The following is a 25,728-nucleotide window of genomic DNA, read 5'->3' as shown; positions in this document are numbered from 1 at the left end:
GACCATCACCTCATGTTGCAGCATGATAATGCACGGCCCCATGTTGCAAGGATCTGTACACAATTCCTGGAAGCTGAAAACATCCCAGTTCTTGCATGGCCAGCATACTCACCGGACATGTCACCCATTGAACATGTTTGGGATGCTCTGGATTGGCGTATACGACAGCGTGTTCCAGCCAATATCCAGCAACTTCGCACAGCCATTGAAGAGGAGTGGACCAACATTCCACAGGCCACAATCAACAACCTGATCAACTCTATGCGAAGGAGATGTGTTGCACTGTGTGAGGCAAATGGTGGTCACACCAGATACTGACTGGTTTTCAAACCCCCCCCCGGACCCCCCAATACAGTAAAACTGCACATTTTAGAGTGGACTTTTACTGTGGCCAGCCTAAGGCGCACCTGTGCAATAATCATGCTGTCTAATCAGCATCTTGATATGCCACACCTGTGAGGTGGATGGATTATCTCGGCAAAGGAGAAGTGCTCACTAACACAGATTTAGACAGATTTGTGAACACTAGTTGAGAGAAATAGGCCTTTTGTGTACATAGAAAAAGTCTTAGATCTCTGAGTTCAGCTCATGAAAAATGGGGGCAAAAACAAAAGTGTTGGCGTTTATAATTTTGTTCAGTGTATATTGGGAACATGCTTGTTCTTAAGTTATAGCTATATTGTTGGGAACACGCTTGTCCCAGAGCTATCTGGTTGTTATTGTTTTAAAAGCTGTAGTTATATTGGGAACATGCTTGTTCTTAAGCTGTCTAGTCGTATTGGAAATATGCTCGTTCTTAAGCTACCTGGTCATTATTGGGAACATGCTTGTTCTTACGTTATAGCTGTATTGTTGGGAACATACTTGTTCCAGAGCAATCCGGTCGTTATTCGGAACATGCTTGTTCTGAAAGCTGTAGTTGTATTGGGAACATGCTTGTTCTTAAGTTATAGTTGTATTGTCGGGAACACGTTTGTCCCAGAGCTATCTGGTCGTTATTCGGAACATGCTTGTTCTGAAAGCTGTAGTTGAATTGGAACATGTTTTTCTTAAGTCTAGCAGGTGCTATTGAGAATGCTGCTTAAGCTTTTAAGGTATTAACAACATATTAATTGGTCTACTGTTAAAGGCAACAGAATTGTTGCTACAGGTTATGTGGGTTTTGGCAACATATTTGATTGGTCACTGGTTAAGGGCAACATGCTTGTTGCTTAAGGCTTTGAGATTTTGCTATCAGTTTGTGTTGGGGGATATCAGCATATGGTTTTGTTTTGGGGGGGGGGTTATTGCTGCTCTCCCTGCTCTCATCCATGCTAGGCTGCATGGATGCGCAGGGAGTTCTTGCCCAGAACAGAACCATACCGCCAATCCAAACTGTATACTAATTGTCAATCTTTGACGATAGTGGTCCTGACAGAATAGCAGTAGCACATAACAGTAGTGGTCACTGTGAGTGTGTTTGCTGTTTTTACTGTTCTGTGAGCTCTTCATGTTGGTATGCATTCAGTCTGTGAATATTGTGTTTCATAGGTGCGATGCTGAAGTAAGGAGTCAGAATGGCCACACCGCAGAGTTCCAGACAGAGCAGCTATTCCTCAATCTCTGGAAAGATGTAAGTGGACATTCATGCCTCATTATCGCTTTTAAATTAAGTCATTAAAAATAAGCAAAAGAAGTATATCACTAAACAGTCAATTTTATCCACCTTTATTAACATAAACGCAGGTGTAGAATAACTTTAATGTGATTGTAAGCTACCCAGCATTTATGGCACTATGTTATTCTTCTTTGGCGGGTAATGTATTGGATGTCTCTCACATTCACAGAAATAGCTTACTTACAAAAATAAGGTGGATATGAAGAGGAAGCAGAAGCACAAGCAAACAGTATTGCCATTGTAATGTGCAGTAATAGATGCTGATGTGTGTTGTTGAGAGTGAGACAGGCTCAGAGTGCAGCTCAGAGTCAGTGTGTGTTTGTTTCTGAGAGTAATCACACCAAAGTTTCTCATAACTACTACATGCTCAGAACATAAACATATCTTACCTACAATCTTTTTTTGTTTTTTACTTTCTAACATGGTCTGCCTCCTCACCAACGCATTTTTATGTATAGCCATATATATATATATATATTTAAAGCAGGGTGAATTTGTCGATAAAAAAATATGATAATATGTTCTTGAGTTAACAGGTATTTTTTACTGGTGGTATGGTAAGAACAATAAGAAGAAACCAAGCAAAAGCATTAGGCCCTGCCTTTGTTCAGAATCTAACTATACAGTGCACAGCATAAATGAGTACACCCCCTATAAATACAAAAGATGTATTTTCTTAATGATCACTAATATAATTCATGGAAAGATGGCAAAATTGAAACATATTAAACATATTCTTAATAAAAACAATATGCCAATATTTTCTGTAGCATAAGTAAATTAGCCAATTTTGTTTAAATGAAGGATTGCAGAAATGAGTACATCCTAGATTTAATTCAGAAAATGTATAATATTCTAGTACTTAGTATGTCCTCCAGAACTTAAAGTATACTGCTCTGACCAGTGGTGGCTCGTGGGCCTCCCCTGCCTCCCCCGACGAGCCGCCACTGGCTCTGACTCTTCTTGGCAGTGAGTGTACAAGTTCATGACACATGTTCACATCTGTGCTGTTTAACTCCTGGAAGACGAGTCTGGTCTTTAATGGGGAGTGTTGCTCAGCTGGTCTCTACAGAATCCCCCACAGCTGCTCAAGAGTGTTAAGATTGAGTGAAACACATGTCCACTGAAGGATTTTCACCGTAGGAGAATGAATATCTTCATTGTCATGCTGAAAAAATGCCAAACAATGCAGGGAATGATGGGAGGGTAGCATCTTCAGTTTCAGGTTTTTGTATTACATCACACAGTGGTGTGTGAATTCATGCCAGCGTTGCTAAAGCACAACTCCCTCACACCTTCAGCTCTCATACATCCCTATAGAAGAGCTTTACTACCACTGAACGTCACTGTGGGAACCAGGCACTTCTCTCTGTACTCCTCCTCTAGCAACACCAGAACATGTTGGATGCTGTTAGATCCGAAATGATTGAATTGGTCTCATGAGACCAGAGTATGGATTCCCACAAGTCTATATTTTGTGAATATGGGCCCTGGAAGAGGTTAAATGAGTTTATTGTGCTTTGGCTACAGTGGGTAATTCTAGTGGTGACAACAAACATGCATGTCACGTCTGCAGGCTGCGTCATACTCTGTGAGATAAAGTGTCACTCTTTTCACAGCTTTTGCCGGCTCTGAGACACTTGCATGTTATTTCTCGGGCTCTTTTTCTAGCAAAAACTCACTCATCACTAAATGAAAACTTAAAGTGAAGATCTGATTATTTCAGGAGCCTTATCACAAGTCCATTGTTTTTGAATGTTGGTGCTGCTTCTGCTATATTTTCACACTTAAAACAATAATGTGGTATTCCTCTTGTAGCATTGTCCTCTTTTATGCTAAGAAATAAGTCACCTGGCAGTTCTCTCCCGAGTGCTTCCACTGCTGCCAGCATTAAGTCTGAGTATGATTCAGAGGGCTTTATAACACTTTTAATTGTCAGGAAACTACTTGTCTTTAAAAGTTTTGGTTCAATATACTTACCTGTTGATCAAAACGTAGCCTTAAACTTATACACTTTTTTTGTTTGTTTTATTTAGTAACTTTCAGGAGGGTGTACTCATTTTTGCAACACAAAATGGTATTACTTTCATAAGAAAATCTTATTTTGATGAATAGTTTTGGCATTCTTCTTTGGTAATTGATCAAGCAGGCTTGTTGGAACATAACATCTCCAAAGAACCCTAACATGTCTTCTAAGTAAAGAGTAATTGCTGAATTTGTTAATAGAGGGGGTGTACTCATTTATGCTGTGCACTGTATATTCATGTGCTTATATGAATGAAGACAGCAGCCTGAAGTGAAGCCCGTGTGATTCACAGCTCGTCGCTCCATCAGACAGCAGCAGGTGGAGGTTTAGCAGGAAGTGAGCGTGGTGTGTTCTGATGCTCATTCCTGTTCACGGTGATGCTGAATCATTGTTGAGCTTGCCTTCCACCCCTGATGAACAATTAGCATTGCACATGCCAGCGTTTTTGGACAGGTGCTTTTCTGTGCTCCACTGGACTTTCCATCTGTTATACACACACACACACACACACACACTCACTCACTCACTCACGCACACACACACACTCACACACTCACTCACTCACATACATACACGCACACACACACACACACACTCACTGACACTCACTCACTCACACACACACACACACACACTCACTGACACTCACTCACTCACACACACACACACACTCACACACACACACACACACACACACACACACACTCACTCACACACACACACACACACACACTCAGGTTTGTTTTGAATATACAGACCGTATATTCTATTGCCCTACACCAACCCTACCCCTAAACCTACCCCTCACAGGAGACTTTCTGCTATTTCAGATTTTCAATACACTCCATTCTGTGTGATTTATAAGCGTTTTGAAAAGTGGGGACATGGGGTAATGTCCTGAAAAGTCACCTTCTCCTTGTAATACCCGTCATACCTTTGTCATTATACACATTTATATCCTCATTTGTCACAAAAACACACACACACACACACATACATACATGCGCGTGCACACACACACGCAAGCACACACACACACACACACTCACTCGCACACACACCCACGCGCGCACACTCACACACACACACACAGACACGCACAGACACATATGTGATCGTGTCAATATGTCAGAATCAGAATAACTTCAGGATGCGCATGAATAATACAGGAGCTTCAAGTGACAGCTAATCCAAAAGCATCTTCCGTTTGACCAACTAGTGAAGAAACTGACATGAAGATTCAGACGTTTCTCCATATGACGTTTCATCATCTCTGAGAAGAAAATTCTATTTTTACTCTGAAAGATGATCCATTTCAAATGGTGAACATAAACACAGTGTCTGACAAGAGCAGATGAATAATTGATGTCTGTCGGCGAGGATGAGGAGGTTGTAGGTGTATTGGGACATAATGCCAAAGACAGAAAATATACGGAAATATTCAATTCAATATATTTGTAGTGTGTTTGATTTCAAAATGCACATCTTCAGAGAGGGGGGGCTGAAGAAGCAGTGCTTTAAAAATCTCCTACTTAAACTACAAAACAAAGACAGCTTCCAGATTCACAATTATCTTTATACATTTATAAAATGTTTTATGATAGTAGATGCTGCTATGAAACATTTTGAGAGTAAGTGTGATGTGTCCTCTGAACGTCAGCAGATAATATTAGGGTGGTTGTTGGTCTGATTATCCAGAGGCATCATGACTGTAAATGTGTCTTCCTCTCTCTCAGGTGTGTTTACTCTGTAAATGATTCTGACCTCATTCTGACTGTACACAGGAATAAAAGCACAGCACTTTCTGACCCATCAATGGGTGGAAATGTAAATATGTGTGCTGGAGAGCAGCTTTTGCTCCACATTCATTCAAATAAACCCATTATCATGATGATCCATTCACAAGAGGCCTTTCTCACAGAAAATGTTTGTGCTGGTTGATATTTTGTTCAAAATGGCCAGCTGTAACACACTGTAATAATGTAACAGTCACTTTTTAACATTTCTGTTCTGAAACAATAATAATTGTGTGTATATATATATATATATATATATATATATATACAGACACACAATTATACCACACATATATATATATATATCTTAAAATATAATTATATATACAGTATATTAGAGCGGGAGTGTCAGTCAGATGCACGTAAAAATGCATGCGCTCTTATTTCAGTGTTGTTGTTAATGTTGAGGTTAGTCAGCGGTTACTGGGAGCAGGAATAATATATATATATATATATATATATATATATATATATATATATATATATATACAGACACACAATTATACCACACATATATATATATATATCTTAAAATATAATTATATATACAGTATATTAGAGCGGGAGTGTCAGTCAGATGCACGTAAAAATGCATGCGCTCTTATTTCAGTGTTGTTGTTAATGTTGAGGTTAGTCAGCGGTTACTGGGAGCAGGAATAATGGCTACATTCGTAGCTATAAAGCCACAATAAGAGAGAACTTGTCAATCCATCTTGATGAGTGACGCAGAGGACCATAAACAGGTGAACTCTGACCAATAAGAGGACAGATTTACTCATATGTGACCTGCATAAAAACAGTTTGGTATGTTTTGCAATGTTGCCTTGTGAACGCGAACCGAACCAAGAAGACAATGCAACATTGTAACAAATTAAGACCCTGTTTCAGAACAAAGCAAACAATCTACAGGTCTGAAAACAACCTTAGAGATATTCCACTTTATAACTTTATAACTTTTTCACATCATAAAAACATGGATGTGGTATCAGTGTATTTTGTTTTTCAGTTTTGGCTTCTGCACACAGTGCCAGTAAAATCTGTGTGTCGTCGCATTGACGTTTGTGTCCTGTTCCCCTCGTTCACTCTGTGACACTCATTAGATCACATTGCCATGGTGTAGGTGGAGAAGGGCCTCTCTGCTAGAATAATATGACCTGGTCTGACCGCTGTGTGTGTTAGTTTATACTGAGGCACATTAGCATTGAATGTGCAACACAACCAAACACTATCACTAAGTATTAGACACCAGTTGCGAGAAAGAAAAAACGGAAGTATAGTATCGGTAGTATCTGTAGTGCCATTATCTGCAATTTTTTGGGGGGTTTTAACATTAATCTTACTACATTGTTTAAATACAATTTTTCTTATTTGTAAATCATTTGAGTTCTGGTAGAGTTTTTCCTTAGTATAGGAAATTAGAGTTTTTCCTGAAACGCTCAAATTTACAACACCTTTTTTCCCTTTAATATTATTTTTAATGACTGGAAATGTATTAAACTCTTGCATGCAATCACATTAGGGCTGTAGCTATCGATTATTTCAGTAATCGAGTATTCTGCTGATTATGCCATCGATTAATCGAGTAATCGGATAAGAAGACATGTTTCTTTATTAAAGAGCAATACTAAATATACAAGAGATAATAAGATAGATCTCTTAAAATAAACAACTAGTTTGTCTTCTTTTTAGAAAAATTTACATTTTTATTGCTGAAATTGCATACATTAATAACCGTGAAAACTAAACCCATTTAATGCGTTTAATTGCCAAATTACATTCAAAATGCAAATTCAAATATATCAATAAAATAAAAATAATAATACAAATATAAATAAATAAATAAAAATACAAAAATCTATTTCACATTACTTTAAAAAAAAGTAAACAGTACAAACTAAAACTAAGACATAAATCAAAATATTAGTAATAAAAATAATAATGATATCTGAACATTGCATTTATGTCGTGCAACTTAACTTTCAAGTTTCAGCCTAACTAAAGCTCAAGCGTGACATGAGCCTTCACTGTCTTCTGGCAAGGCTTTGTGGCTTTTGTGAGGCAAACATCAGTGGAGAGGAAGGTCACTTGGAACAAGAACAAGAGACCATACACAATTTTTGAACACATTTTTCTGCAACATGAAATTAGAGTTATTTGGAGAATAAACCCTCTTAAATGTCCCGATACATACTGGTGTGTGCGTGTGCGCGTGTAAAACTCAGTTTTGATATTCTTCATATTCTGTGTGCGGGTCAGTTCACAGCAGTGATAGAAATTAATCTGTTCCAATAAGTTTAAATAGATTTTTACATTTTATGGGCATTTTTACATTGCTTTTTTTCTAAAAGTGTGCATCATCTTTTGAGTCAAATTCTTAAATTTAATCATGTAATCAGTCAATTAGAATAAAAGACATTTGGGCTGTTACCAAACAAATGATATCAGTATCAAAATGCATCTTTGCAGTGCAGAGGAAACACAGAAGCTGCATGGGAGGAGTTTCCCACACAGAGGGACATGAATGCATTTAACCTGCAGTTACACATGCATAAATAATATTTTGTTATTTTAAACATAAAACATTGAATACTGATATCTACAATTATTTTAAAAACGAAAAGATACTTTGAATGTGAAATTAAAGCCACCATTAGGTGGCAGCAAGTCACTGTTAAGAGTTGAGTCATTGTGATTGAACCGCTTGATTCATTCATTCATGTTGCTCAGAGACGCAAAAACAGGCAATATAGTGTCTAAAACGTAAGTCTCTTAATATTACCTTCTTGTTTATTGAACTGTTGAATAAAATCACATTTGTAATCATGCTGATTTTAGAGGTGAAAACTGGCACTGTGTGATATTGACTAACTCTCTTTCTGTGGTGTTTTTATGCACGATGGCGCTTAGTCTTTCACAAAACATAGCTAACGTAGGGACATTATAACTAGCCACCATATTGATTTAAGGTCTTAAATATGTAAATATTTATTAATAAATAAATAAATAAAATATGTTTAATATTAAACATATTTTAAATATGTTTAAAAAAGCCACCATTAGGTGGCAGGAAGTCACTGTTAAGAGTTGAGTCATTGTGATTGAACCGCTTGATTCATTCATTCATGTTGCTCAGAGACGCAAAAACAGGCAATATAGTGTCTAAAACGTAAGTCTCTTAATATTACCTTCTTGTTTATTGAACTGTTGAATAAAATCACATTTGTAATCATGCTGATTTTAGAGGTGAAAACTGGCACTGTGTGATATTGACTAACTCTCTTTCTGTGGTGTTTTTATGCACGATGGCGCTTAGTCTTTCACAAAACATAGCTAACGTAGGGACATTATAACTAGCCACCATATTGATTTACGGTCTTAAATATGTAAATATTTATTAATAAATAAATAAATAAATAAAATATGTTTAATATTAAACATATTTTAAATATGTTTAAAGGCTGGTCCCTGTTTTAAATAATTTGCCTCTATGATTTTTTTGTATTCGAGTTACTCGAGGTATTCGAGGAATGGTTTCAGCCCTACATCACATCAGTCCCATCCTCAGGTCAGATACAGTGTTTATAATGAAGCAGAATCTGGGGCAGAGCATCCATTAAAACTGGGGATTTCTGCTTTAATCGGTTCTTCTGGCCACAGTTACTGGTGTTTCACTGATTCTTGAGAAGTGGGACAAAACACTGTGCACTACTGAAAAAATAAATCCTTGTACTAAGACAAATGAAACAACATTTTTGCATCTGACATGTACTAAGATACTTTACTATGCTTTAATTCAACCTCCCAACTTTTCTCTTTTTTATCAAAATGTGCTTTTTCCCTTGCCATCACTTATTCTGCAATCAAGCAATCAAGATGTTTTTAACATTTCAAAACACATTCTCATGTTAGCAGACATATTACGTTTCTCAAATGTGACATCATAATGAAATATTATCAAAATATTCATATGACGGAGGTGACAGATCTGACTGAGTTGAGACTTCTGACGGTCATGAAGAAAACCTGAACTATCGGCTACATTGAATCAATCAATTACTGTATTAAAACAAACACAAACTGTGAGTATGCTATTGTTTATAAAGCTTTTATTCAAGATTCACATTTAAGTATCTTGATATATCATTGGAACACAACTGGTCTATTTTCTCTCATCTCAGAACAGTATGTCTGCTGCTGTGGTAACAAGTTAACTTTTAAAAACAGTTAAATGAACAAATAAAACTATTAGCTGTTACCTCTATCCATTAACATTCACCAGGATCTTAATATTCACATTAAAACATCTCAACAAATGATCCAAAAATGATCAGAACACATATGATCAGATTACAAACAAACTGTATTATGTTTTATCCAGTGTCTTGTGTTCCCTCAACCCTAACTCTGCTAGAAGTGATGACTATCAATCCACAAAAGTATTCAGTATTTACACATTATCAGTAGCGGTGTGACGAGACACTTATCCCACGAGATGAGACGAGACACGAGACTGGGTTCACGAGAACCAGACGAGACGAGATTTTCCTCAATGATGAAATATATAGGGAAAAATAGTCTTTTATTCAACTGAAAAACACAAAATGCAAAAAATGTAGGTTCATTTTGAAATCAACTTGTACTTTATGAAATTAAACCTCTATTTTAATACATTTTATGCAGTAATAAACAACATGTAAACACTGCAAAATGTTTTGCCACAAACTCAACTGACGATAAATAGTATAAATAAAAGTAAATAATAAACAACACAAATATCCCTTTAAAGTGGAAGTGAAGCAGTCAGTCAAGTTCACATTATTCAGTAAACTGATTTCCACTTTAATCAAATATATAACAAATACGATTAATGTATCCATTTAAAAGAATAAAGCAGTGGTTCCCAAACTGAGGGGCGCGCGCGGCAAGGCTGAGGGATAGTTAGGGCCTAAATAGGTTCCTAAATTCCGTTTAAATTGATCTGGATTCTGTTTTTTTCCGTTTTAATTTTTCTCGACTCCTTTTTAATAGTCAAATTAAATTGTATTAATTAAAAATCATGTCTAATTAATTAAAATCATGAAACTTATACATTTTCACATACATTTTTAAAAAGTTTAACAAAAATGACGTGTTTAGGGCCCTATGAAATTTTTTATTTTTTCTCACCATATTATTTATATTTTTTATTGTTACCAAATTCTGTGGCTTTTCTGACGCAGTAAACATGCTCTTTAGCTCACCTGGTACTGCATTATGCTAGTGATGTAGAGCTCTTAGGTATGAGTCCTGTGAAACACAAGTCAAGACAAAAGAGCTCAAGACTTGTAGAAGCAAGACTGTTTCAGCAAAAGCATTTTAATCCCACGTTTGCTTTTGTTAACAGTATCAGCTAGGTTAGTGTAGGTGCTACGTATTATAAATCATAAACATTTACAACCTGCCACGGCATGTACAACAACTGACATCATAAAACATTGCCAAATTCATGTTCATCTATTTTAGGTAAAACTCACTGGCCATTTTACTTTGAAAGTGTGGCAATTTTGCAGACGTGTTGCCACAGGCACATTTCTACTTGTATTTTACGTGTATCCCCAAAGGCTCGCTAGGGTCCCACCTGTAACTTTTGTAACCCATGTTAAATGTGGTGCCTAAAGAAAATAAATAATATAATTGTATATTCTAATAGTTACACTTTTAATTAAAAAAGTTAAACGATCTATAAATATGCATTGTGAATTAATTAGTTATAAATGAAAAGAATTAGTATTATAATTGAGTGCAGAACGTGTGATGTATTACACGTACACGAGTTGTGTATGACGTAAGCAGATGACTCACGGAAGTGTAAGAGACGCGCTGAACACGAGATGACAGCGATACAGAAGGGATTAAAAAAGGTTTATATTGTAATAATTCATTTAATATGGTTATAAGCAACTTTATAATACTTTATGTTTGATGATGATAAATCGTTTTAGAATGATGATTGCTGATTTAAGCGTGGATGCTAGCCGATTTTGAAGCTCCTTTGAATCTGAAGCGGGTGTTTATCACTCCAGCTTATGTTGAGGGCACTTGTTACACAAATCTTGGCGAGCCAGCCAGGAGAACAGTGGTAGTAAACATCTTCTGAATGGGTTTATAAAGTTCCTGAAAAAAATAAATAAAAAAAAATTCAGATTATACAGACCTGAGTTTACGTTAGTTCAAAGAAACATGGATATTGTTGAAACGGAAAATGTTAAAGTTGCAAACTCAGTGATAGTTCGTGGGTTAACTGACACTGAGCTTGATGAAGACCTAGTTGACTTTCTAAATAAACATGGACGTGTTAGTAGACATCTGAGAATAGATGACCCAAAGTCGCCTTTTCATAGAGACGTTATTGTAGAGTATGAAAGCTGTTCTGCCCTTGTGACTCTTGAGCCTATGCTGCCATACAATTTCAGAAGCCCTCACAATGTCTCTTATGTCATATCACTCTAGTCAAGTGCTTACTTGCCAGCAGCAACCAAGCAAGGTGAGATTGCTGGTATACGGAAAGTTAGGACTACACCGTATCATCCCAGGGGAAACCCGGTTGAACGGTTCAACCGAACGCTGTTAAGTATGTTGGGTACTCTGAGAAACAAGGACAAAACCAATTGGAGAGACTTTGTGAAACCTGTTGTGCATGCATATAACTGCACTAAACACGAAACTACAGGATTCACTCCATATGAGTTAATGTTTGGCCGGCAGCCCAGGTTGCCAATAGACCTCGCTTTTAGAGTACCTGTGAATAACAGCCATAATGAGTTCCATTCCCAGTATGTGAAAATGTTGAAAACTCATTTGCAGGAGAGTTACGAACTTGCCAGAAAGAATGCAGCAAAGGTTGCAGCAAGGAACAAGACACGGTATGACAAAAGAGTGACAGAGTCTTCACTTGATGTGGGTGATCGAGTTCTTGTCAGGAATGTGCGTCTCCGAGGGAAGCACAAATTGGCTGATAAATGGGACTCTGAAGTATACATCGTGGTGAACCGTGCTGGTGAACTTCCTGTTTACACCGTGAAACCAGAAGGGAAAGAAGGATCTTTGCGGACACTCCATAGGGACTTGTTATTGCCTTGTGGTTTCTTGTCACCATCTGTGGAGGAAGAGAATATCGCACACAAGCTGCAAAAAGGGCGAACAGTTCTGAGAGAAGTAAATGATGAAGGACCAGAAAGTTCAGAGCAATGTCTGGATTATGATGGAGAGGACGATGAATATCTTGTGCAAGAAATTGAGCCCATTTCCAAAACCATTCCAGTGAGATTCGTTAAGGAGTTTGAAGTTCTGAGAGCATCAAGAGAAATCCCTCTCAGACATGCTGAACCTGTAATCCAGATGCAACATGACTCAAACCCTGCCAGTGGAGATGTCATTGATAGTACGCATGAAGAATACTTACCTGAACCAAGGTACCTACCTGAACCAGGATACTTACCTGAAACTCAGTCTTCTTCTGGACCAGCTTCCGTGCACAGTGATGTGATACCTGAAAGGAAAAGATTGGAAGAGAGAAGTTATCCGTCTGAAACGGGGCAACAAAGCTTCAAATCATTCGCTCATTCCAGGACGGAAAGCGGAACTAACACTAACACAGAACAAAATGAAAAAAACATACCTCATGTTCCAGTGGAAGGACAGTGAAACTTAAGAGTTGTTCAAAGTACAGCTAAGTCAAATAAAAGTCTTACTAAAATCTACGTACACAGAGATAGCATAGATAACTTACATTAAATTGTTTAAGAAAAACATGGAGAGAAAATAAATCTTAAAAGGAATAAGAGAAGAAAACCAAAGACAACAGAGAATTCATATTTTGTGTATCATTTTATTTTTATTATCGTTGTTGTTGTTTCAAATTTTGTTTCATGCCATTCAGGTGATTGTTCAATTACAATACATATTTTTTGAGTATATTCCTCACATGACTTTGTGATTCATTTACTGCCAGTATTAATTCTGTTCTCCACTAACCTAGAAACTGGTCCATTGCTCCAGCTTATGTTGAGGGCACTTGTTACACTTTGGTTACACTTTATTGTGATAGTCCACTTTAGACATTCTACTAACTGTAAGTAACTTTGCAACTACAGTACATGTGAACCAATTCTCATTAATTTGCAACTACATGTCTACTAACTCTCGGAGTAGACTGTTAGGTTAGGTTTAGGGTAAGTTGACATATACTTGCAAAGTTTCTTATGGTCAGTATGTTGTATGTTGTGGACCCATCAAAAGAAAGTGTAAGAAGATATTAAGCAGACCGTCTGCTAATACTCTGACTGCTAGTTTACATGTAGTGGCAAATTTACTTACTGTTAGTACAATGTCTAAAGTGGACTATCGAAATAGTGTTACCGTAACTTTTGACTGAAGACTATGCTATCTCGACAAATCTGAGGACAGCTTACGAGCCCTACTGGCTCCAAAGGCTCATGTATGTACAGAAATGTTTGTTGATGACCTGACATTGTTGTGTATGTCCATGCAGCAGGATGCATGCCATACATGTGGACTCAGTACAGCGCTGGATGGAAGACTTGCGGCACATGACGGAGGTGGAGTGCATGTGCGTTCTGCAGTCTAAACCCATCGGCGTGGATGAAGACGCTCCAGGTGAGCTCATCGTGTCTGGGACAGGTGCTGTCAGTGAGCACGTCACTCGTGATAATCTGCAGATGCTGCTGAAAAGGGCGCTGGTGGTCAGCACGGAGCTGGGGAAGATGTTTCAGCGGCTGGAGAAGGGCCGCTGGCAGCGGGTCCACAGCACAGCAGTCAGGGTCCACTGTCACGTGCGCTCGCTCATCCAAGAGTACAGCACGGCCAGAAACGCCCCACCAGAGATGCAGAAGGTATGAAAGGACACATTCAGAAACAAACAACAGATGTGTCTTCAGCAATAACATTTAAACACATAACGGCTTTAATCACATTTAGCTAATATTTTTCATTGATGATATAATTGGTTACTTATTTTGATAGTAGACATGCTATACTATACTATAAACGATAAAAAACTTTGCAAGTACATGTCAACTAACTCTCATTAGAGTATTAGCTGACAGTTAGGATAGGCTTAGGTTTAGTAGAATAAGTTGACATGTGCCTGTAAAGTTACTTGCAAAATAGTCAGTAGACTGTCTGCTATTGTCCGTCAAAATGAAGTGTTATCAGATATTAAAGGCACAGTTCACACAAAAATTCTGTCATTAATTACTCGCTCCAAATCCGTAAGCCCTTCGTCCATCTTCAGAACACAAATACAGATATCTTTGATGAAATCCGAGAGCTCTCTGACCCTCCATAGACAGTAAGGATACTACCATGATCAAAGCATCGTTCAATAGTTCATGTGACATCAGTGGTTTAACCTTAATGTTATAAAGCTACTAGAATACTTTCTAGTATTCACGATGAACTAAGAGAATGCCGGCTCCTGTGTCAGCAGCATCACACGCATGGGTTGTGAACGCACGGTGAAGACTGACATGGAAGAGAAGACATTGTTGAATGAAGTTGTTATTTTTGTTTTCTTTGCGCAGAAAAAGTATTCTCGTAGCTTCATAAAATTACAGTTGAATCACTGATGTCACATGAACTATTATAACGATGTCCTTTCTACACTTCTGTGCCTTGATCGTGGTAGGACCCTTGCTGTCTATGGAGGATCAGAAATCTCTCGGATTTCATCAAAAATATCTTAATTTGTGTTCCGAAGATAAACAAAGGCCTTATGGGTTTGGAATGACATGAGGGTGAGTAATTAATGACAACATTTTCATATTTGGGTGAACTAACCCTTTAAACAGACAGTCTACTAGCACTCTAATGACTGCTAGTTGACATGTATAGTACTTGCACAGTTACTAAGAGTTAGTAGAATGCCTGTAAAAGATATTGCAGGGGTAAAGAAGAATTTATGATTCATAACTGGGTTTCTGCTTGACCATTGTTAGTAATGTCACTATTACTTGTACTCACGCTCAAGAGTTAGTGATTTGAACAAATCCCTGCAGCGTTTGTGCACCAGACATGAATGATTCCTCAAATCATGTGTGCTGTAGAGGAGAGTGTGTTGGTATTTTACTAAGTGATCAGATTCACAATTTCAACCTACTGAACCAAAAAACTGGAGAAAAAATCCCATAGATGCACACTGAAGGAGCCATAATTAGCTAAAGAGAAACACTATATTTTAGATGTAACCTATGGTTAAAGATTATTCTCAAAAAACTTAATTGTGTGGTTTATGTTCACACCCTGCAAAGCTTGATATTGTAAAGTACTGAACGTTTGATATTCTGTGTCATCTCTGGTGGCAGTATGATAAATCACTGCTGGAGAAGTGCATGGAGCTGAACGTCATTACTGAGAGGTGAAGACCTTTACACAACATCTTACACCTATTTTCATCACCTTAAAGTTCACATACTGAAGATCAGATCAGGTGTAACTGATAGTGTTTACCCCACAGGTGTCTTCATACTGAGGATGAATACTTCCTCAAATCTATGAAGGAGGCCATCCACGAGATTCTTACTGACGTCAGCGACTCCTTCAGCCATATGATTGACATGGCACTGGCAAGTGAGATACAGGCAAGAGTAGGCTTATACTACATGAAGCTTAAATAGATGGGTCTTCACGGATCATTAGATTTACTGAATGTTATTTTTGTTTTAGTTATTTTGGCTACAGCTTAAGTATTCATGAATCATTCTTAAATAATACAATATCATAACAAATGATCTTCACATTCATCCTAATGCTATGAAGTTGAACAGATGGCCTGATTTTACTCACTGCTACAATGTAAAATTAGGAAACTGGCCTGTTTACAACAAAAAAATGTACAACAACAACAACAAAAAATTCTCTGTACAGTATTATTTTATAATTGATAATAAGGGCAAAATAGCCTTCTCTTTGTAAACTAGACTGATAAAAGTATTTTAATATGATACTGAGTAAATACGGTTCATAACTATTTTATTGTTTACTGCCATATCCATTTTAGCAAACCCAATGATGTATTTTGTATTTCATTCACACTAACACCTAACCTTGAGGTCATTAGTATTATTAGTAGTAGATAAGCCATTCTATTGTTTTGAAGTCTATTGTGAGGTCAATTTTTTAATGTCAATTTATAAAGGTCTCTGAAACTACATTTTACTGACAGCGGTTAAAACATAACATATAGGTTTGCATTACAATTACATTGAAACATTAAGCGAAATCTACTCCAGTCTAAAGAAATATAACTAGAAACCTGACTGTGACTTGGGTGATCCATTAGTAACATTTAATTCTCTTTTCTTTTTTTTTCTTTCTTTTTTACAGATTTTGATTCGTCAGATTGAGGATTCCAATAATGTTTTTGCCATCAGCACTGCCATTAGTAACCTCCTGTCTTTAACTCAGGATGGGCCGCAGCTCTGCAGCATCATCGCTAAAGTACGAGAATACACACACACATACACACGTTTTTATGTCATTAGGATGACTTTTCATAGGCATAATTATTTGGTTACACTTTACTTGAAGGGGTGTGCATAAGGCTGACATGACACCTTCATAATCATGACATGACACATGTCATGAATATGAAGGTTTTTTATGCATGTTTATGACATCTGTCATTAAGTGTCATTCACTCAGTTATGTAATTTTTAATGCAAAGATGACATTGTTTGAGGTGTCTTTGTTATGGGCTATGGTTAGGGGTAAGGGTAGGGGTAGGGTTAGGTCAAATAATGTCATATTTGCATTAAAAATGACATAACTGAGCGAATGACACTTAATGACAGTTGTCATAAACATGCATAAAACCTCCTTCATATTCATGACATGTGTCATGTCATGATTATGAAGGTATCATGTCAGTCTTATGCACACCCCTTCAAGTAAAGTGTTACCAATTATTTTATACTGATCATGTTTTCCACCCCTTACCCTAATCCTGCATTTTTACATTTTAAAAAATAAAATAAATGAGTGTGATTTATAAGCTGTTTTTCTTTTAGGGCCTAATAAAATGGCCCCACATTTGGCCCTCACAATGTGCAGTAGATTAAACAAGTACAAACACTTCACACTGTCCTGCTGTGGTCATGTGATCAGCTCCTTCTGGAATCTGTCATCTTATGTAATGCTTTCACTCCATTGCATTTGCTCACTTTTTGTTTCCGCTTCACCAAATTTGCAATAAAATGCAGATTTGTTCCAGCTCAGCCAGCTTAGATGGAGATCATATGTGGTTCATACCGCACATTTGTTTCAGATGGATTCATGTCTGGGTCATTTCAGGCTAACTCAGATTTCCAAGTAATTTCTTTAAGGATTTATGACTGGCTTTATTGAACCAAAGTCTGTTCTTAGTGGTAAAGTCCTCTTAGTGGTAAAGGGCACATATTTTGTAATCACACAAGTTCAAATCCTAGATCTACGTACATCGGCGTAGCTCTTACAATGCTTGCTGCAAGCGATGAACAGCATCCCAGACCCTCTCGCTTTCCCGGAATCCAATGATTCACCACTGGGATGTTTGATGGTTCATCATCTCAGGGAAACAGAGGTGGCTGGTAACCGAGTATGCATTGGAATGGTATTAATCTAGTCTCTTATTTACAAGGAAAAATTTGAGTATACTCAGCCCACGCTAGGAACCAGTGCCAAGAGGTTTGGTGGCTTTGGCAAAAGGTGTTATAGTTTTTCTCGATTGCTTAAACACTATCACCAGGCTTTTGAACTAAAATTTCAAAACCGTAACGCCATTTATCTAAAAGCACACCCATTTCCCTAAACTATAAACACTATTCCCCTTTTTGACACATGAATCAGATTTGTTGAACTGTCACTGCAAAACTTTACATACAAATCCCTTCATTTCTCATTGCCTAGACCATGTTGTCATTTAGAAAGCACTAGCATTCAATATTGTTCACTCAAGTCAGCATAGCTTGAGCTCAATTAGCACACAGTTACCGACGTGGAAACACTAAGAGTCAAAATTTATCACACACCAATCAGAACCTTCAATAGATAGATAAAAGAGCCCAAGTCAGTTCATTCAGTTTTAGAACAATGTATCCAGAGAGATGTGATTGAAAAAGGTCGAGGACACCAGAGAGGAGGAGGAGGAGGAGGAGGATGAAGAGGATGAGCAAGAGCAGTAAGGAGAGATGAAATTCGTGCCACTAGTTGACCATGTCCTTGTCCATGGTATGACTATGAGGGAGGCTGGGCAATGAGTTCAGCCAAACTTAAGTTGCTTCACCGTCGCCTCGATCATAAGAACCTTCAGGGAGGAAAACAGGTAGGTGTACCTCAGTGTACTCTACTGTAACTTTTGAGTGCTGTATTCTGTTACAACACATGCATCAAATTGCCTTACATACAGAGAGAGTTTCTGTCTGCTTCCATTTTGTAAAAAGGATGTTACAGTTACAGTAATCAGTACTTCTATTTTTGTAGGACACAGAGACGATGGAATGGAAGAAGACATTTCAGCTGATGCCATGCAGGAGGTGGATCAGGCATGCAAGAGGATTCCCCCCCGCTGCCTAGCTAGGACCAGTATAGCCTGTGATGTGGACGGGATTCTCTGGCCTGACCCAGAACAAAGATGTGATGCTGGGGCAGAATAGTTTTTGTTGTTGTTTGGTGTATTGTACTGTACAGTACATTAAGGAATAAAAAATGTGCAAATGTACAGTATACACATGTGTTCATTATGTGAAAAGTTTCTTGAGGGGGAGAACCACAAGCAACATAACTTATTACTGGTTTTTGTTTTTGTTTTTTGTAGTATTGTTTTGAATTGATCTCACCAGTGTGTAAGACTATGTTGTAGTGTGTGTGTGTTTGAGGGCTTGTGTGGGATGCCTGAGGCCAAAGTTTGGTTTTTCAGCAAGAGTGAATGGTTTTTAGTGTAGAGCTTCATTTTGACCTGAAAATAGGATGTTTGGGGAACTGGCTGATCTCACCAGTGTGTAAGACTATGTTGTAGTGTGTGTGTGTTTGAGGGCTTGTGTGGGATGCCTGAGGCCAAAGTTTGGTTTTTCAGCAAGAGTGAATGGTTTTTAGTGTAGAGCTTCATTTTGACCTGAAAATAGGATGTTTGGGGAACTGGCTGAGACGTTATGGATTTGTGTTTACTGTTTTGAGAATATGAGGCATAGTTTCAAGAAATGTGTTTAAGCAATCGAGAAAAACTGTAAGAAAGCTCTCGGTTTCCTGGATCTTTGCCAACAGAGGATTGGATTGACTTGATGAGAGGAATCCATTGTGAAATGGGTATGTAGGTTTTGTCTGGCAGCAGTGGTGGGCAATCCGGCAGAGCTGGCTCAGTGATGACCCTTTCATCCAGGGTCCACTGGATAGGACTGACAATTAGTTTGGACGGTAGAATGGATTCTGGGTTATCAGAACTTTCTTAAGGTGCATACAGGTGGGATAGCTCGACTGCTTTGCAGTTCTTCAACCCTGGATGATAGGTGACGGTAAAGTTAAACCGGGTGAAGAAGAGAGCCCATCTGGACTGTCTTGGGTCCCGGTAGGAAAGGGAAAGACGTGTGGCCAAGTATGTTGACCCATACTTGGAATTTATGCTCTGCATTTCACCCAGACATTTTCACCAGTGTGGTGTTGTGCTCTATGTATGCTGGTGGTGATGAGGTCTGATGACTGCCAGGTGTGTGACTGAGAGCCGGGAGGATGATGGGAAACAGTTCATGTTAGTACTCTGGTGATTTTGACAGTGGAATGAGTGATGGAGGATCGTGACAATGCTATACCAGGCATTAGAGTTTATGATTCCAGTAAGACATTGGCGAGGGATCTGTCAGTGTGGTTCTGACACTAGTGTACTTTGGAGCAGTTCTTTATTTAACTCTGATGACAGTGATGGTGCAGCCTCATGTCCATTAGTCGTCTGAAAAGGTTTTACTGCTGTGTGTTTCTAATCAGATCAATACTGTCCCGTTCCATTAGCATGCTGCATTGATCACAGTGGCAGTCTTGTTTTCTGGCTCTCTGCCTTGGCTACATTATGCTCCTGTTAGAAAAATGACTACCGGCTGTTTGCCACCGACATCTGAATTCATCTTTCACTTCCGTCTGGTGCAGTGCAGTAATGCAATAGATACAGGCAGCATGGTAAAGATCTGTCAGTGCTTTTGCTTCTCACTTTCTCTTTAATCTCCACTCATTCTTGTAGTTTTAGTTCATGATCTTGGGTTCACGATTCACATATTGAACATCACAGTTCAAAAACAGAGACAAATTATTTCACCAGCATAGTGCTTTATAGTCCATAATATTATTGATGATCTGAGACAATAAATAAATACTCTTTGTTCTCTACAAAATGGAAATCTTTCTCCAACTTACTAATTTAGTCAAGCTTCATCTTTCATGAACAGGTATTGGACTGCTTCATATCATTTATATATATATATATATATATATATATATATATAATATATAATATATAATCTAATATTATAAATATATCATTTATTCATTTATATATATATATATATATATATATATATATATACACACACACACACACACACACACACACACACATATATATATATATATATATATATATATAAGCAAAGGATATTAATGAACAACATCTTTTAAAAATGTTTGCCTTTGGTGTTAAAGCTGAATTTGTTAAAGTCGTCAGTGTCACATGATCTTTCAGAAATGATTCTAATATGTCCATTAGTCGCTCCAAAATATTTCAGATTATTATCACAGATGAAAATGGTTGTGAGCATTTCTTTGAAATATATATTTTTGTAACATTAGACATGCCATTTGTGTTACTTTTGATCAATTTAATGTCCTTGCTGAAAAACAACAACCTAGTGACCCCAAACATTTTAACTGTAGTTTATACAAATTATCATAAATAATACAAATAGTCTTACCTAAAATTAGCCAAGCTAAAAATAATTATAAATCTCTCTTCAAGGAATGAATAAACATTGCATAAGAACATCAAACCATTTGATGTAAGGATCATTGTTAAAGAAAAATAAGTTAATAATAAAAAAAAATATCAGCATATAATAGCTAATAATAAAATTAAAAAGAAATCTCTAAAGGACTAACATGAATGTTCTTACTACTGTAGCACACATAAATTATTACTTTTTTATTAACTATTGTATTGTATTGTTTGCTAGGTGAAAAAAGGTACAATTTCATAATTTTGACAGAAGTGCATACTCTGTAAAAAGTTAACCTGTGCAGTTGTTGCGTTAAGGAGGAACTTCTATCTGATATTACCTATAATTCTAGTTTTGTTGTTGTATCCTATTTTAATCAAGATTACATAACATAATATAAGAGAATGCTATTTCAACTTAAATCCATTATGTTTACCCAACATACAATTTACAATAAAGAACAGAACAAACACATTCAAAACATACACACTTGCACCATGCTGATTAGTAGATTTTGGTTCATGAGAAATTATGATATGAGATTTATAAATATTTTAAACTACAGCAAAGTGGAAATCACAACTGACAGCACTACTCTTCAGCACAATGGTAAGCACTGTAAAAAAAAAAAAAACTAATGCTAAAAAGTCATGGATCAAGAGCCCAACTAAACACTTATCTCCACAATGGTGACTTCAACCTTTATTATTGTCAATAAAACAACATCTAAACCTCTGTTAATTCTTAATAAGAAGTTTTGTATGAAAGAAATTAAGTCAGACTGGTTTGTAATAAGAGAAGATGCTGAGATCTAGAGAAATCTGTTATTCTTTAATATTCTGTTGGGATTTAATCAGTTGTCTGAGTTTTGTGGGTTACCATCGTGCTGAAGAGTAGAGTCTGTGCTTCAGTCCAGGAGAAGACCAATAAACATTGTTGTTATATTGCATGTTGCTTTATTTAAAGGCAGTGTCTGTATAGTTGCTGATGCAGTGATAGTTATATTAGCTCAAGCATGTGTGTGTTGCTAGCTAATGATTAACTGTAAGAGATTTATCATTTACTATTTTTTTTATTAATAGTATGGAAAATTACTTTTATCATTAAAAATAAAATTTAAAAAAAGATTATATCAAATTTTTAAAGTAATTTGATCTAACTGGAGAAATCAGGTTACATCTACTAACAGTTATGCTTCAGTAAAACTTGTTTTTTCAGGCTGGTTGAATTCAGTTCAAATGCAGTAATCTTAAATCATTTCATTTCAACAAAACCAGTTATTGTAGATGTTACCACAAGATGTACATTTTCAAAGTTGAACTGACTAAACATTATTTTCAGTGTAGATAAAGTTTTCTCTAAGAAGAGTTTTTGAGTGTCAACTTCCACATTTACTGTACACCACTGAACTCAGAGACAGCACAGACTGATGGGCATGAGAGAGCTGGAGCTGATGTGTGAATATCCTGCAGATTGAGGCTCTCTAGCGTGGCATCGCGTGGCCCCAGGATGACGCGCTGTGTTGCCCACATGGACCCACTTTATATTAAGTGGCCTTAACAAATATGTACTTACATTTAAATTAATAATTTGGTACAATGCACTTATTGTGTACATACATGTTTTTACATTGTACTTATATTTGAAAAATACCTGCATGTAATTACATCTGTAATTAATTTCTGTAATTACATTTATAATTACACAGTTAACCCATCCCTTACAACCTAACCCACCCTTAAACCTACCCATACCACCAAACCTGTCCCTAACCTCACCCATGTCCCACCTCAATAGCAGCAAAAGTGCTTTGCAATACAATATGACCACAATAAGTACATTGTACTTTATTTTTGATGTAAGTACATATTAGTTAAGGCCACTTAATATAAAGTGGGGCCGCCCACATAATTAAGCTTATTCACACAATGACAGTGGTTAGCTCGTCTCGCAGTCATTTTCTCTGTAGTGGCGACCAATTTCTATCATCCACATTTCTGGGTTAAACATTTCTGTGAATAGACCAACAACATACACTCACACTCACACTTGCATGCACAGGTACACACACACACACACACACACCTGATTTACCTGATGTACTCATTCACATATTCACACAGCACAAGGATATACTAAATATATTGATATAGTTATATTGACTAATGTTGACTACAATATTGCTTTTATTTCATGAAAAGAATACATTATCACTCAAATGTTACTGAAGGCTGGAGGTTGGTTTTTCTCATCAGATTATTCACTGATATTTGAATGCATTTATTAAAGCAGACAGTTTGTGTGGTCCACAGGAGGGAGCTGTGGTGGCCCTTCTGAAGATCTGCCGACAGGACTGCTTCAGTACTCTGTACGCACACGCGTTGAGGACCGTGGCCTCTATCTGCTGTGTTGAAGAGGGCATCAGCCAGCTGGAAAAGGTATCAGTTTCTCAGCATGCACATAAAAGTACCCTGATGTGTGCAGCAGAATCTGAGTGAGCTAAGAATGCAGTATCTCTTGTTTATTAAATACATTATCTTGCTTTTTTTCTCACTGGTGAGTGTTTTCAAGCCTTTAGATTCATTTTCACAAATGCTAATTAGACTAAGCATTTCACATTACAACACTACGATCTGTAAATATGGAAAGACTTTAACAACATTAAACACACCATCTGATGTATAAACAGACCTGGAGAGCTTTCTGAAGAAGTATATTAGGTTGCAGATGTATGACATATATTCTGCTTATGAGTCTAAACACAGAAAAAGGAAGATAATAAACTGCTGCAGTACACAGAAGAGGTTGCTTTCCTAAAGATCTACCAGTTGTGACAGTAAGTGAAAGTAATGAAGCGATGCTGGTTTTCAATATTCAAAGATTCTGAGAGATGAGGTTTGTGCGCCACTGAAAGCTACATGTCACAAACACACATGTTTTTTTAAGGTTAAGCTTGCATTGATTTCATGAGGTTACTGTATAGTAATATTGAAACTGTATAGAAATATCAAAACTAATAATTAAAAAAAGGCAGCAACTAAACTAAACAGTTAAAAAATATTTTAATGGGTGATGTGTTCCTCATGTTCTAGACACACATTTCCTCTGACTTTTTATTAGGACATGAGAAAACACAACATTTTCTTTGCTACCAAAGACCCAAAAATAATACAAAACATATATAACTAGAATATTTAACAGTTTAGACTGAATTGCATTAAAATACGTTTTTACTAAACTGTAATTTTTTGTTTGTCTTAAAAAATAAAATAATAAAAACATATTTAGTGAATTGTGCTGACACATAACTGATATGGCCATTGTGAGTTATTCCTGCTTGCCTGTTCAATATATTTAGTCATACTGTAGTTGTCATAGGCTATGTGTTATCTTCTGGTGAGTGGTGCATTTAATAGTTTGTGTAACAGCGCTACTGTGTGGTGAACAGCAGGGGTGGGCAAACTTGACCCCTCCAAGGCCACTTTCCTTCAGAGGTTAGCTCCAACCCTAATCAAACACACCTGAACCAGCTAATCATTGTCTTCAAGACTACTAGAAGGCTACATATCAGGGTTGGATCAAATCTCTGCAGGAAAATGGCCTGGAAGGGCCAAGTTTGCCCATCACTGCCGTAAACCCTATCACTCTCAGTTCAGAAACACCACGGGTTTGATTCAGTTTGACCTCTGAAGGGCTGCATCAGGGAAAAATGAAATGACAATGTGCTCTCATATACTGCATAACATTTGTTCATATACTGCTACATATTATATCGCTCTCATAAGCATGAGCAGTGATATACCTCCATTCATTTTATAAGACTTCACAATGTGCTATTGTACAAGTTTCATACTACTTTATAAATGTAAAATAACTCAAATATACTGCTATGTAGTCTATAGATTTATTTAAGGACTTATACACTACCATATAATAAGCTCTCATGTAATATTTAAGCTCTAATATATCTAGTTGGAGCGATGAATGGGGCTAACACATAGTTCAGGCAAACCACTGCGTGACAGCCAGCATCAGCTGACGCTCAGTTGATCGTAACTTTTCCCACTACAATTAAATAAGATATATAAGTTAATCCGTACTCACACTTGCCATAGTCTGTCGCACAGACATGTGCTTACCCTCCTCCATCCCCAACTCCTCCTTATGCAGATACATAATGTCTTAACTGCTTAACAGTATATATGTATGTGTGTGTGTTTGGCTTAGTGTTATGTTAGAATC

General features: G+C 37.1%; 1 protein-coding gene across 2 annotated transcripts in view; it reads left to right on the top strand.

Moving 5' to 3' along the window:
- The window catches only part of LOC107571243 (protein inscuteable homolog), a 104,183-nt gene that overhangs the window by 44,178 nt on the left and 34,277 nt on the right, over nucleotides 1–25,728 (top strand). For both annotated transcript variants that reach the window (XM_016257558.1, XM_016257559.1), the window contains exons 2-7: nucleotides 1,531–1,612; nucleotides 14,010–14,370; nucleotides 15,841–15,893; nucleotides 15,993–16,116; nucleotides 16,862–16,975; nucleotides 23,799–23,924. In XM_016257558.1, coding sequence (XP_016113044.1) covers nucleotides 1,557–1,612; nucleotides 14,010–14,370; nucleotides 15,841–15,893; nucleotides 15,993–16,116; nucleotides 16,862–16,975; nucleotides 23,799–23,924 — 834 coding nt within the window. In that variant the 5' untranslated portion in view covers nucleotides 1,531–1,556. The remainder of the gene's footprint in view (nucleotides 1–1,530; nucleotides 1,613–14,009; nucleotides 14,371–15,840; nucleotides 15,894–15,992; nucleotides 16,117–16,861; nucleotides 16,976–23,798; nucleotides 23,925–25,728) is intronic.

Source organism: Sinocyclocheilus grahami, unplaced genomic scaffold, assembly GCF_001515645.1.
Source record: "Sinocyclocheilus grahami isolate Dianchi unplaced genomic scaffold, SAMN03320097.WGS_v1.1 scaffold1569.1, whole genome shotgun sequence".
Classification (NCBI taxonomy): Eukaryota; Metazoa; Chordata; class Actinopteri; order Cypriniformes; family Cyprinidae; genus Sinocyclocheilus; species Sinocyclocheilus grahami.
Note: the sequence above shows the minus strand (reverse complement) of the source record. Positions and strands in the feature narration are given on the sequence as shown.